Source organism: Lithohypha guttulata (genome assembly GCF_036872675.1).
Source record: "Lithohypha guttulata strain CCFEE 5908 chromosome Unknown scaffold_2, whole genome shotgun sequence".
NCBI lineage: Eukaryota > Fungi > Ascomycota > Eurotiomycetes > Chaetothyriales > Trichomeriaceae > Lithohypha > Lithohypha guttulata.
Genome location: NW_027042751.1, coordinates 873,075 through 886,558, shown reverse-complemented (window position 1 = coordinate 886,558; position 13,484 = coordinate 873,075). Strand labels below are relative to the sequence as shown.

Here is a 13,484-nt window from a genome sequence, read left to right as displayed (position 1 = left end):
CATCGACTTCAATGGCTGCATCAACGGCGATATACACATAACATACACAAAAGTAACTATGTCAGCCTCAAATACACTGCTGCGCGTGAGCAGACGGGCCACCTCGATAGCTTGTCGTAGTTCCAACGTCCCCAAAAGATGTCTCCAGATCAATTCGACTGAGAAGGGTAGAGGTCTACCTATCCATACGACTGAAACCGACGATCAGAAACTACGACAACCTGGCGACGATCTGCTAGGAGAGCTCAGAAAGGCGTCTCGACCACGTATGTTCTGCTAGCATACCAGATTCTGTATAACCGTGAAGCTAATCCTCTACTTAGCCATGGGCAAGTTGACTGCTCCGATCGTAAACGAGGCCGACAAATATGCCGACAAGGCAGTTCCACTGCACCAGTATGGCCAATACATCATGTCTTGTCTTCCAAAATACGTACAACAATTCAGTGTCTGGAAGGACGAACTCACCATTTACATTGCGCCTGATGGTGTTATCCCAACCTTCACCTTCTTGAAATACCATACTGCAGCAGAATACACTATGGTAGCAGATCTCACATGCGTCGACTTTCCTACGAAGCCCAACAGATTCGAAGTCGTGTACAACATGCTCAGCGTACGACACAATTCGCGCATACGGGTCAAGACTTATGCAGACGAAGCCTCTCCCGTTCCTTCCATTACTCCTCTGTACGACGGCGCGAACTGGTATGAAAGAGAAGTTTACGATTTATTCGGCGTCTTCTTCACAGGACACCCTGATTTGCGAAGGATAATGACCGACTATGGCTTTGATGGTCATCCACTAAGGAAAGACTTCCCACTCACGGGATACACCGAAATTAGATACGATGAAGAGAAGAAGAGAATAGTCGTCGAGCCACTCGAGCTGACTCAGGCATTCCGCAACTTTGAGGGTGGTACAAGTGCTTGGGAACAAGTCGGAACTGGTGTTGACCGCAAGCCAGCGCAGTTCAAGCTACCTACACCAAAACCTGAAGAAAAGAAGGAAGAAAAGAAGTGAGCTTATAGCAAATGTGCCACTGCTACGGCAAGCGCTGTGCTGTATATATGCTCTTGCCATTCGATTAGCCTGTTCTGTTTGTAGAACGAAGCCTCACTGCCACCATCATCCTCAAGCTTTTATCTTTTCTACCAGAGGGGCACTTCCTACGGAATACCTAATGACTGGTGAGCAGGTCTACCGGTCACGATATCCAAATCGGATGCAAGAATTCAGCTATTCGAGTATTACCAACATCGCCTGCAACTCGCTTAAACTCTTTTCCTATTGGACATCACGAGTTAGAGACCCCGCACGCAACCACTCTACCATACCGCTTACTGACATTGCCAAGCACGACTTACAGCTCCCAATCTCCTCCCAGAATCTACACAGCAATGAACAAGATTTTCTGCTGCTTCCTTCACTCAACCCTCTCCCTCCTCATCTAACCCATCATTCTCCTCCTCCTCTCCCCCCTACCACTACCACCACCACCACCACCACAATGGTCAACTGCGCTCAACTCCAACAATCCACCAAACCAACCCGCTACCTCATCAAACGCCCCAAAGCCCTCCAATACTTCCACCACAGCACCCTCATAACCGACTCCTCCGAAGAGCGCCAAGCCGGCCGCTTTGAACTCTTCCTCGACCTCCTCTACGTCGCCCTCGTCGCAAACTTCTCCGACGACCTCGCCGAGAACCCTAACCCCAAACACCTCGCCAAATACGTCCTCATCTTCGCGCCGGCATGGCATATCTGGGCGGATCTGCGCGAGATTATGAATTCGTATTATACGGATGATATTGTGCAGAGGCTGGTGATTTTGTTTGTTATGGCGTTGTTAGTTTTGTATGCGAATAATGCGAATGCGGTGGATGAGGAGATTGGGGCGTTGAGGACGGCGGCGGGTGCGTATGTGGTGGCGAGGTTCACGACGATGATGATATTCTTGATTAGTAGTTTTGCAAGTTATCAGCATCGGGTTCAGGCGAGGATATTGGCGGGGTTTATGTTTGTTGGCTTGCTTTTTGTGGTTCCTCTTTTCTTCGAGGGTGTGAGTATTTGGACGAAGATTATGGTTGTAGTGGTCATGATCATTTATCAGGAGGCGACGTGGGCGATTACGCTTTCTCCTTGGATTAAGAGGAAGCTCAAGCTGACCTACAGCACTGCAGTCGACATTGCGCACGAGGTCGACAGAATGGCGGCTTTCTTTATCATCATCCTTGGAGAGTTCGTGTACAGTATCATTGTGGGTAACCCAGCAGGAACTGGGCTGAGTAGCAGGTACGCAAAAGCAGTTGGTACTCTGGTCATCGCCTTCTGTCTAAATTGGATCTACGTTACAGGTGACGGCAGTCTACAAGCGACGCATCCGATCAGAAGGTCGGCTTGGACTGCATTCGCTTTCTTCCTGCTTCATCTACCTTTAGCCATGTCCTTCTTGATCGGCGGACATATACTGGCAGTAAGCGTTCGTCTGAAGGAATTCGAATACGGCCAGAGATGGTTACTAGGTGGCGGACTAGGTATAGGGATGTTCTGTCTCTGGGTCTTCGGTATGCTGTTTCGAAGTGACGACGAAGGACAACTGATCATGTCGCGATGGCTGAGGATTGCTCCTCGGCTGGTTGTTGCGGTTGTGCTCGTTGTGATGCCTGAAACACACAGGCACCTCAATGCGACGGAATTTGTGATGACTGTCATGGCACTGTTCGTTCTAGTAACGTTGTGGGAGACGGCTGGTGGACTTTTGAAGGGCGCACAGCTTTACGAAAGCTGGAGTGATCGCCATCCACCGAAAGAGGACCAGGTAGACATCGAGAACCGTGAGCAATAGTTAGTTGACGAGTAGTAAGTGCTTAGCAACAAGCAGAGGTAGCGAGGACCCCCGGATAGCTCTCTCACACTCAGCCTTTGTGAATTCACAAGAACGTTTTGTACTTAGCAGTAAATTTCAATGCCGGTCTGCCTCCTCTGAACGATCGAGGTGGATATGCCAAGCTTATGCTGTCGGCCCTCCTGTGTCGGGACTGACCAGTGCTCGGCTGCAGGTTTGGTTGCGACAAGATTGTAAAGCAGTGTCTCAGGTCCAATGACATCAACTGACACTGGTAAGATTCACCAGTGACAGTGAACTCTCACAGGGACTCCGAAACCATAATCTCGTCCACCTACACGGTTCTTCTTCTTACCGATTGCTTCAATGTCCTCCACGAGCTCTCTCAAGACGTCCTTACCTAAAAGTAACTCTCCTTGCGCGTCCTTGTTCACGCTCAGGTCCATTACGACACCCTGCATATTTCCTTTCTTCCCTAATCCCTCGGCCCACCTCGTACTAATTTTGACTCGTTCTTCCTTGATCTTAGCAGCAGGATATACCCTACCCAAAGTCCAACCAATGACACCTAGATATCTCGCCCACCACACTTCCTGTTGCGTGAGCAGGAGCTCAACACGACTCCGCAATTCACCGTGAGGTGCTGGTAGCTCTCCTGCTCCGCCCCACCTCTGACAGAGCATGAGACTCAACAATGCTCTTTCGCAATGTCCAACACCGTGAGTAGAAGCAAGGACGCCTGTGATAGGTACGTGCAGTGCATTCACAGCTGCACTTTCCTTGCTATGTCCTTGTTGTAAGTACATCAGATTGGCGAAACTGCTCAGTAAGTGCTTCTCCCTGATAGCAGCTGGCACCCTTCGATCAAGAACATCACAATCTTTTGGCAAAGAAGCCGCAATCAGCGTCGCTAGTTTCCTCGCAGACTCGGCATCGGTCGCGAACCGCCCACTCGCAGCTTCTAGTGGATCCATCGCTCTAACCTCGTTAGGTAATCCATCAAATAGCCAGCCCTCTCTGACACCACCTTGGCAAAACCTCACTTCATGAATCACAGGTATGGCTTCGATCAGAGCATCGACGAGGTAGCTCACAGCGGGCACTTGGGCTGCTCGCCTCTTCGACACTCGAAATACACCAATCTCGCTTTGAAGACTGTCTACAGCGATGTTCGAGACGTTAGCTGTATCCTTGAAGTCCTTTACCGAAACACTGAAACCGTTGATAATCGGTATAGGATAGGGTCTAATGCGATGAGAAGACATGAGGAGGTATCCCCAACCCCGAAAGCCACCACCTGACAGATAGAGTGTCAATCCACGTTGCTTTGCCTTATTTAGCAAAGACTGTGAGAGTTCGAGTTCATCAAATGTGTCGCGGAATTGTTGGACCATTTTGGCATGTAAGTTGGCGCGGTCTTTGTCGGTATGAAGCTCGGAAAGAAGCTGGGTCATTGCTGCGGCGCCGTAAGGAAATGAGGTACTGCCAATACGGGAAGTCTGTAGTGGTTCTCCTGGACGAGCAATGACCCATGTGAGTTGAGTCGAGCCACCTGTATGCACAATTCAGGTTAGCATAGTATGTTCCAGTATCCAGTAGTGAGGGAGATACGCACCTCCCAAATCCATGACCAAGCCCTCTAACCCACCACTTCCACCAACGCTGCTGACAACACCTAATGCTCCAATCTTTCCCTCGTCTTCCTTTTTCAGCAGTTTGACTCTCCATGGCTCGCCAAGTGCCTTTTCGATAGCAGAAATAAAGTCCTGACTATTTACAGCATTGCGCGTTGCTTCTGTCGCTAATATTCGTACATGGTCGGCCTTTTGAGGAACGTCAAAGTCGAGCGAGGTTCGCTTAAAGTCTTTTAGTGCTGAGATGATGGTATCAATAACATCTGGCGGTATTGGGACCTGCTGCCCACGGGAGTACTGGGCATCGTACAGCGATATGCCAAGCCGCGATTGATATATTGTTGGTAGTGATCGAGTCGTCGGAGCGGCTAGATCAGTTATTGAGAATCGTATACCATTACTGTCCAGTTCATATGTTAGCTCGGACGATTGTACGTGCTTGGCAATTGGGTATATGTGGTGTTGAGTTTACCTTCCCATATCCACTATTGCGTACAGATGGTCGGATACATTCTCCACCATCTTGGCTGATTTTGCTCAGTGTTTCCGGGGATTCTGTGTAGAAAGTTGACCTAGATCTTGTTCCGATCTTTGGTCGAATACAACAAGCTCAACGCTGGTCTTTGTCTTAGCCATTAATACGTTACGAAAGTTTGCTGCTTGGAAAGAGATTGGGATCAACTATGAAAATTCGTGTTCTGTGATGCACGTGCAACTCCACAAGCCAATCACAGAATGGGTAAGTACGAAACATTGCAAAAAGTATGAAGTTGTCTATAGATTGCAAGCTATTAGTGTGGAACAGCTCGGCAAGTGTCAAGACTTCCAAGATCCTAGCTCTGATATGTCGTCCTAGGACAAATCTTGCTGGTTGTGATGAAAAGCATCGCCAAATGCCGAGTCGTCTAAATTCAGATCGTCGTCCACGTTGTAATCAGCTAATGCATCTCCAGCCGTGTCCATATTCGTATCGAAGTCATTTACCATGTCGAAGTCATTGGCTTCACCTGCTGGCGTGTTGTTGTCAGCCTGATATGCTTGTTGTGACTGAGACTCGTCAACATTCTGCTGCTCTGAATCCGATTGAAGCGCTTGTTGTTGTTGGTTGTTAACATTCCCTTGAGGACTTTGACTGTTATTGCCGCTTGGCTGGTCGTTTACCATGTCCCATTCATTTCCATCTGTATTGTCATTGCCTTCTGGATCTCCCAGATCACCCATGTCGATATCGTTGCTATCCACAGCGTCGTTGTTTTGTATTAGTGCTTCTGATTGTGCTACAGACTCCTGTGTCTGAGCGGGTTCAGTGGGCGGTGCGACAGCTGCGGGCTGGTTGCTTGGTGTCACGCTTTGGGGTTGTGGTTGCGTTTGGATCTGCGGTTGAGGCTGGGCTTGTGGTAGAGTTTGCGCCGCTTGCTGGGCTGGCTGTTGAGTCTGAGGTTGCTGTTGCTGCACTTGTTGCTGCAAGTTTGGCTGTGGCTTTGGTTGTGACTGTTGAGGCATTTGTTGGACACGCTGCTGCTGTTGCTGCTGTGCTTGCAATAGAGCTTGACTCTGTGCTTGAAGAGCTGCTGTGTAGTCCTGTCGCACATTATACTGGGGTTCCTGGATTGGCTTGATATCCTGCAAGCCACCTCGTGCAATCTGCTGTACTTTCTCGACTGCTTCTATCTTCCTGCCCATCATGTTCTGCACCTGAGCAGCGACATTTTTGTAGTTGTCGTCATTTGGGTTCATGTTTCGGAGCTTGCGTTCGGCACTACCTAGATCAGTGGTCTTTCTCAACTTCTCCATTCGTCGAAGGTGCTGCTGCTTCATTTTCTCGAGATCTGCTTGCATCTCAGCCAATTTTGCGTTGGCATGCTTAGTAAACTCGTCCGTCCTTGCAAGATCCAACTTGCCGACTTTCCCATTCACCGCTTCATGAGCAGTTGAGACAGGAGCAGTGAAGAAGCCATTGGTGAACGATTCGAGCGCTCCTTTCCTACCTAGACCAAGCTCAGAAGGTATAATCTGCTTCGTTGCATATGGCGATTCGAGTATCTCTTCCATCCACTCGTGGTGTTGCTCATACCGCATGCGGCTGATCTCCCTTGGTGTGATGAAATCTAAGACATCGCCTCGAGACACATCCTCCTCTTCCTCCATAGTCGTGTTTTCAAGACTGGCTCCCCGACGGTGACCGCCTACCAATTGTCCGGACGATCCTGATCTGCCAACTCCGGTGGGGAGTTGAACTACTGGCCACTGAGACCGATCATGCAGCATAAATTCCTTTCTGGGTAGTTGTCCACTCCGCTGAATCATCTGACGTGTTTGAAAGACCTGTGCAATATGAGGTAGCATTTGTATCGAAGTCGCAGGATGCTGATCACGAGGTTGTGCTTTTGAATAATGGACAAGCCATAAGTGTGGATCGGGAGTGCCCATGCCCATCTGATTGTTAGGCAGAAGGCGATATCTTCTTCTCGTATGTGTTGCGACACTCTCAGCGTGAGGCTTGTATCCTGCTCGGTGCCAGAACATTTGCAGGGTCTGTACTGATTAGCAACATCGTTCCTGAGAATACTCAGAGTGAGTCATACATATCCTCGAACCTCACTATTAAAAGGTTGCTCGGCGTCTCCCCATACATAACCATCACTAGCGAAGTTCATACCCATATATTCAGTTGGCTGCCAGACTAGGTATAACGTGCCGTCTGATGGCGCATCGAGGTACTGCCATTGCACAGGTGCCTGTTCACGCATAATCTTTGGTGCTGCGACAAGGTATTGCACTATGGTGTCTAGCGGTGGGCTCGGCTGAGTAGGAAACTGGTGTCTCGAGACCAGATGCAGATGTGGAAGCTATTCGTCTTAATGTCAGATTTGTACATCCTCATCTACACATATCGTCGTACCAGCTCTCGTGGGATACCCGCAGCCGGGTCTTTCAGACTTCGTTGATCCATGACCGTCACAATACAATAACAAGGTTGACTTAAGTTGGTAATGCAGAGATGTAGATATTCAATTTATTTGGGGAAGTTCGCGACTTTCAACCTGCGCGACGAGACGCGATCGCGCAAACACAGCAAATCTCTGAGTTCCGTTAGGGATTCTGTCAAGGTTCCAATAGCCGCACATTTCAGGTGTCAGCTGTATATAGCGGCAAATTTTCACTCTATTTCGATAATGGTTATGGTACAAACACTGGCACGACTGGGAGTAAAGGGTTGGAGGAGTACGGCTGGAGAAACAGGAAGCGATGAACATGCTTCGTTCAGCCTTAGTTCGAGTCAACGAAATCGACCCATCTATGTGTAACCTGTGGTAATACACCTGCTCCAGCGACCTGGAATGCTTCGAGAAGAACCGATAGTGTACATCATTACCATTCAATAGCCAGCGGATATGATTGAACGCCACGAGTTCCTTGCTCGGGCGATCATAGGTGACTTGTGACGTTGGAGAACTCGCCCTTCTCCAGCTTGGTCTCCCAGAAGATTGGATTCGAGTCCATGAAACCGTGCTTGACCCAGCCGTCCTCCTTTACGTGATACAAATTAATATATCCACCCGAGTATGCATCTCTGTGTTGAGCGGCCAGGATACTCCTCTTGCCCAGCTCCAAAGCCTCGTCGTCCTCCAAATCGTACTTGTAGAGAGCATCGAGCACACCATAAGCAAAAGTTTGACCAGAACCAACACAGAATAGGTTGCCTGCCAATCTTGTCCCATCTGAATCGATGTAGTAAAGAGCTGGTCCTTCTTGCGGGGTGACACCAGTGATCATGGTACCCATCGAAAGACCCATACCCTTGTAGGAGTAGACGAGGTTGGCCAGGATCTTGGACGCCGCTGCGACAGAAATTCGGCGTTTGTGGCGAAGCTCATGAAGTCGACACTGAATACCCAAATACGCGAGCCAGTATTGACAATCCTGTGATAAAGTATTAGCACGGATTTCAGTTCTCAATCAATGAACGTTAACATACAGCAGCACCACCAGCCATAGTTCCCAGCAACATTGGATTAATCTCAATGACCTTCTTCACTGTCTGAGAAGCTATCCAGTTTCCAGCTGTCGCCCTCGAATCTGTTGCTACTATTATGCCTCCCTTGAATCTGAATGCAAGTGTGGTCGTGCCGTGAGCTATCTTAATAGGACAATCTGGGTTAGAGTGATCATCTGTCATTGCTCGCAGGAACTGTGCAGGTCTGTCTACTGGCGGCAGTGCAAACTTCAGGGACAGCGGAGGTATTGATTCAGCATAGTCTTCTTGTTCGTCTTGAGTATAGCCTTCATGAGAGAATGGCGGCTGCGTGTACTGGGCCACTAGGGTATCCATGCTGGATTTTGCTTGTCGTTAAGAGAGGAATAATATAGTGGACGATACAGGTGTGAGCTTCGGTAGAAACGTTGCAAAGGTAAATCGAGGTCAACAGCGCGTGAAGATTTGCTTGCGTGATGGGGATGAATTGACGAACGCTCCAAGCACGACCTGTAGCAGGCTGATTTGGCTGACGATTGAATCGCAGCCGCTACGCGTTTGCCCTAGCACGAAACGAGTCTATCTGGATCACGTGAAGATATGTATCACTCCTGCCTAGGCCAAATCAAAAGTCCTTTAGTTGTTGCAAGTCCTTCTGCTGTTATCCAAGTAATCTTTGACTCCATGTGTAGGTACGGTTGATATCTTTGTCAGTACGGCGATACTGATCGTAAGACAACCTACCTTTCTTAACCGCAGAAACTGCTATTCAGCAGTTCTGCTTAGTTCCATTTGTGCCCGGCCTGTATCTCCGTCGATCGTTTCTTCGAACTGTCATGTCTATGCAGGGAAAGATTCCTGGGCTTAGATGTCTCGAACTGCTCGTAATGGTAAATGTATAGGCGTTGGTACAGCCAGCACCGTGGAAGAGAAGCCTGCCGAAGATCGTTGTAGGACTTCTATGGCTAGACGTTAGGTCTTGCTATTCAAGCCCACAACTCCGTGGCCACTCAGTACAAATGCCATCGCACCTGAGGTATTGCGAAACTCACTCTCCGCGATAGTCATACCTGCAGCTGATACTTGCAAAAGGACTTATTGGACTTTCGGCAAAGTTGTACCGGCGTGATTCTTGGCTTACATCGGTCCACGTCACCTGCTAAAGTTAGACAGGCTTGGAGCTGAATCCACAGCCAAACAGCTCTTCCGATCGGCAACCTGGGCTTGGCCTCCCCAGGCATGAGAGGATGCCGAGAAGGACAAGCAAAAAGCACCATGCCTCGAAGTCAGCTGGCGGAGTACTTGAATACGCTTCTTCCGTCAGGTCGAAGGTATAGTGTCGAGATCTCTGGCCTGTCGTAGACATTACTCGAGTGGAAGAACAATTGAAGCATTACTACACTCATCGGCGCAGAGCTCATGCTGAACAAAATCAACCCACTTCAAAGGCGGAAGGAGGCAGGCCTTCATCCACACCACTGGGTTATTCCAGAACCGGAACCAACTACGAGAAGACGACGATACCGATCGAGCTCCTCCAGCTACGATGTCGCTGCACCAAACCCATCGATATTCCGCGATGTTATGATACCTTATCCTCTATCACGACACGTACCAATACTACCAACAGTGAAGGAGTACCCTGCAGCCGGCCATGTCGCATCGCATCTTTTATTGATTGAGTGCTTCGATCGGCTGAGATGTGACATCGAAACCTCGTCACTAGCCCACCGGAGTAGTCCTAGGTCGTTCGTGTCCGGACCAGGAGGCAGTGACACCTTACAGTCGCCATGGTTCCTATTCCTAAGTCTGGCAATTAAAAGGTTCAGATTATGGGTCGCGAGAGCAGACTCGATAATACGACATTCGGCAGTTTTCAATAAATATGGTACCGGCAGGTAAGTGGTCCTTGTTCTCGGAATGAAACTTACTGAATGTGAGCTGACTCATACAAGCCATCTATACGGAGCCTTTACGGCTAACTACTTGCCCCCAATTGATGTGCTACTGATCTGGTATTGTTACCTCCAAGATCCAGCTGCCTACGAACGTTTGATCTCGAGCAACAATCTCATTCTTCTGAGCCAAATATGCTTTCCTTGGGATATTGTTTTGCTTGCTATCAATCAAGACAATCTACAGTACAACTTCACAGCCGCTGCAGAGGCACTATGGTCTAAGATGGTCGGCATACCTGCAGATTGTGAGAGCTGCATCCATCTCGACCTGACTATGTCAGGAGCGGCTTTCACAAGTACAGAAGACGAGATCCTCGAGCTTGTGGTAAGACAGACTGAAATGACGAGAGAGATACAGCAGAACCTTTGGCTGCGATCACCTGCCCTGCGAGGCACTATTCAACGAGCGCTAGTCCGGTATGCCCAGAAAGTTGCAATAAGCCAAGCTGAAACCATATTTGGCACGCAACAAATACCAGTCGTGAGTTTCGATGGAGAAGCAAGATCTATGAACGACCTCGAATTAGATTTGGTGGCTCAATTGGTTCTCAGCACACATAGGGCTTATCACAGCGCATGGAAAGCATTTGCACATATTCACAATATCCACAACAGCAACGAAGTACCCCCACCTGCATACGAGAAAGTAGATACGGGTGGCTTGACAGGCAAACGCCCTGATTCAAATACAGAAGCATCAATGTGTTATTGCTGGATCTGCGAGCGTGTCGCGGACGAAGTGCAAGACTCAGCTGACAATATAAGTCCACTAATGCGCACACTGAGTCTGGTATCTTCATCCGAAGAAATGGATGAGAAGAGATCGACTTACTCTGATTCATCATCTGAGACAGAGGAGATATGTTTACACCTCAAACTCTCTCGGCGTCAGATCAAAGCTATCACGGTGGATATAGGTCTCTATCGATATATAGAGGCCGCACGTCATACACGGGTCAACATGGCTGCTTCTTCATCGCCCTGATCCAGCAACTAGAGTGTTGATATTAGGACCAGCGCAGTTACGCTGCTCTACCTTGTTTACTGCGGCAGGTGGAAATGCTCTTGCACAAACTCTCGACTCGGTCTATTGAGCTTAGACTTTTCTACACAGTCTTCCACTACTTTGTCCGACGCCCCATTCTGCCATAGGCAGATTATCCGGACCATCAACGATTTCCCATTCGTCCCATCCGACGCAAGGTTTGCACCAGAAGACATCACGAGGATCATAGGTGTGCTTGATCTTAAGCAATCGCTCATAGTTGCTACCGAAGTAGTCATGCTTCCAATCTGGGTTGGTGGGATCAGCTTCGTTGATGAAAGCGCCCGATACAGGTGCAAGCGATTTCAAAGCTGGAACCGTTACGTCCCTGAGAGCTGATGTAACCGACTGCTTCAGTGTGGTATTGCTGGGATCTGTTGGCCACGCTCGAGGGAGGACTAGATTGTGTCAATACATTCAGCTTGCCATGTGCAAGGCCTTAAAAGGGCACGAGGAAAGGGTGGACTTACCAACATGCGTATAGGCTATCCTCCAAGCTGGCAAGACAGCGTTGCTGCCTCCGGGCAGATGAGCCACAGCATTTCTCACGCCTGGACCTCCAACCACGTGGCTGATCAAATTCCAGGGCTGTGGAGTTGCCGTCCTGAGACCCTTCTTGAGCTCCTCAAAATTGTTCGTAAGGGCCGGCCCAGTGAGCAACCATGAACCGAGCCTGCCCGAAATGCCCGCTGTTTCACCTGACGAGCGTGCTAGAAGGTACATTGCGGCCTCGAAGACAGAATCATTGCTTGATACATGGATCGTGTCTGGACCCAAAGAGGATGCGTTGATAGTGGCCAAAATTGGATTAAGAACCACGTTCATCTGCTCCACTGTTTTTTGTGGAAAGAACCAGCCGCCGGTCAGCATATCTACTTCAGGTATACCGATAGTCACGCCACGAACAAGGTAGTGATAGCCCATGCCACCGGCTTCGGAAATCCTAGGAATTTCGGAGTGGAAATAAGTCAACATTGACCAGAAGGTCTCGCTGTCTGCAGTCGTGGCAAACGAATACGAGTTGATTGCTCCTCTCAGTTGAGGATATGCCTTGACAGTGACTGAGAGCATGACAGCGAAGGTTGATCCACCTCCACCTCGCAGAGCCCAGAAGAGGTCTGGAAAGGATGTTTCGTTGACGATCCTGTGCTGACCATCTGATGTAACGACTTCAAGGCTCAGAATTTGATCAGCACCGAGGCCATACAAGGAAGAGATAGGACTGCGAGGTGTCAGCTTGAGAGCCCGCGAGGTGCTCTACACCCTTCACTGAATAATTTCCGAGGAATGGATCGGACTCACCTGTGTCCTCCATTCAGTATCCAGCCTCCAATGCCCACGCCAGGGTCCGCACCACCAACGACGGTAATGTTGTGCTTTGCGGCTTCTGTATAGATCTCGCGAAATCGCATTCCTGCCGCTATCTTCACTGCTGCGATACCACCATAGCGCATTGCGGTCTGATCAGACATGTTGACCTCCATGCCACGCAAGTTGTGCGTGTATATTGAGAGACTGCCGGCCCCGGATGAGCGACCTGGAAAGTCATGGCCGGTGCCTTTGACAACAAGACGAATATTGTGAGTTCGTGCAAAGTCCAATCCAGCTTGCACGTCCGCCACTTCGGCGGCAGTGATGATATAGGCCGGATAGCCAGCTGTAGTGCATGGAGAGTCTGGAGAGGCGGGCGAACAGCTTTCATCGTTGTAGTCTGCCAGCCAGGGATTCGAGGCAACGAAGGAGGTATTACTCCACTGAGTTGATAGTGTATTACACGAATCGTTGTTGAAAGAATCCATTTGTCGATGGCATACTGCGCCAAAGGCAAGAGGAGCTGTCAGTCTGCCTGATACAGTCTCGTTGAGTGCTTGCCATGTTGTTGCGTTTGGCCAGGCAGCTTCACCTGGGTACGTCTTGCATTGCTGTGCAGACGTGGTCAGGACAAGCAACTGAAGATACGACAATATTGGAGAGATCACATTCACTTCAATAAGTTATTGCGTTCACATGTGCCGTAGA

The 13,484-nt window shown here is 49.2% G+C and overlaps 7 protein-coding genes across 7 annotated transcripts; 3 read left to right on the top strand and 4 right to left on the bottom strand.

The window, feature by feature from the left end:
• Positions 1-58: 58 nt before the first annotated feature.
• Positions 59-1,024, top strand: ALI1 (putative NADH-ubiquinone oxidoreductase 30.4 kDa subunit, mitochondrial; the record flags this gene model as incomplete). The annotated part of the gene is made up of 2 exons (XM_064896805.1): positions 59-266; positions 324-1,024. 2 exons carry the CDS (start codon positions 59-61, stop codon positions 1,022-1,024), a joined length of 909 nt encoding a protein of 302 aa, XP_064755755.1.
• Positions 1,025-1,511: 487 nt separating this feature from the next.
• LTR64_002434 (uncharacterized protein) lies at positions 1,512-2,852 on the top strand (the record flags this gene model as incomplete). The annotated part of the gene is made up of 1 exon (XM_064896804.1): positions 1,512-2,852. One exon carries the CDS (start codon positions 1,512-1,514, stop codon positions 2,850-2,852), a length of 1,341 nt encoding a protein of 446 aa, XP_064755754.1.
• Positions 2,853-3,133: 281 nt separating this feature from the next.
• RTG2_2 (retrograde regulation protein 2) lies at positions 3,134-5,008 on the bottom strand (the record flags this gene model as incomplete). Its single annotated transcript, XM_064896803.1, has 3 exons — positions 3,134-4,404; positions 4,468-4,886; positions 4,959-5,008. 3 exons carry the CDS (start codon positions 5,006-5,008, stop codon positions 3,134-3,136), a joined length of 1,740 nt encoding a protein of 579 aa, XP_064755753.1.
• Positions 5,009-5,338: 330 nt separating this feature from the next.
• On the bottom strand, positions 5,339-7,149 carry LTR64_002432 (uncharacterized protein; the record flags this gene model as incomplete). Its single annotated transcript, XM_064896802.1, has 2 exons — positions 5,339-7,021; positions 7,072-7,149. The coding sequence occupies 2 exons, from the start codon at positions 7,147-7,149 to the stop codon at positions 5,339-5,341; spliced, it is 1,761 nt and encodes a 586-aa protein (XP_064755752.1).
• Positions 7,150-7,915: 766 nt separating this feature from the next.
• PRE2 (Proteasome subunit beta type-5) lies at positions 7,916-8,819 on the bottom strand (the record flags this gene model as incomplete). The annotated part of the gene is made up of 2 exons (XM_064896801.1): positions 7,916-8,410; positions 8,466-8,819. The coding sequence occupies 2 exons, from the start codon at positions 8,817-8,819 to the stop codon at positions 7,916-7,918; spliced, it is 849 nt and encodes a 282-aa protein (XP_064755751.1).
• Positions 8,820-10,347: 1,528 nt separating this feature from the next.
• LTR64_002430 (uncharacterized protein) lies at positions 10,348-11,405 on the top strand (the record flags this gene model as incomplete). Its single annotated transcript, XM_064896800.1, has 2 exons — positions 10,348-10,360; positions 10,501-11,405. The coding sequence occupies 2 exons, from the start codon at positions 10,348-10,350 to the stop codon at positions 11,403-11,405; spliced, it is 918 nt and encodes a 305-aa protein (XP_064755750.1).
• A 111-nt stretch (positions 11,406-11,516) lies between these two features.
• Positions 11,517-13,264, bottom strand: LTR64_002429 (uncharacterized protein; the record flags this gene model as incomplete). The annotated part of the gene is made up of 3 exons (XM_064896799.1): positions 11,517-11,863; positions 11,936-12,687; positions 12,768-13,264. 3 exons carry the CDS (start codon positions 13,262-13,264, stop codon positions 11,517-11,519), a joined length of 1,596 nt encoding a protein of 531 aa, XP_064755749.1.
• Positions 13,265-13,484: the final 220 nt, after the last annotated feature.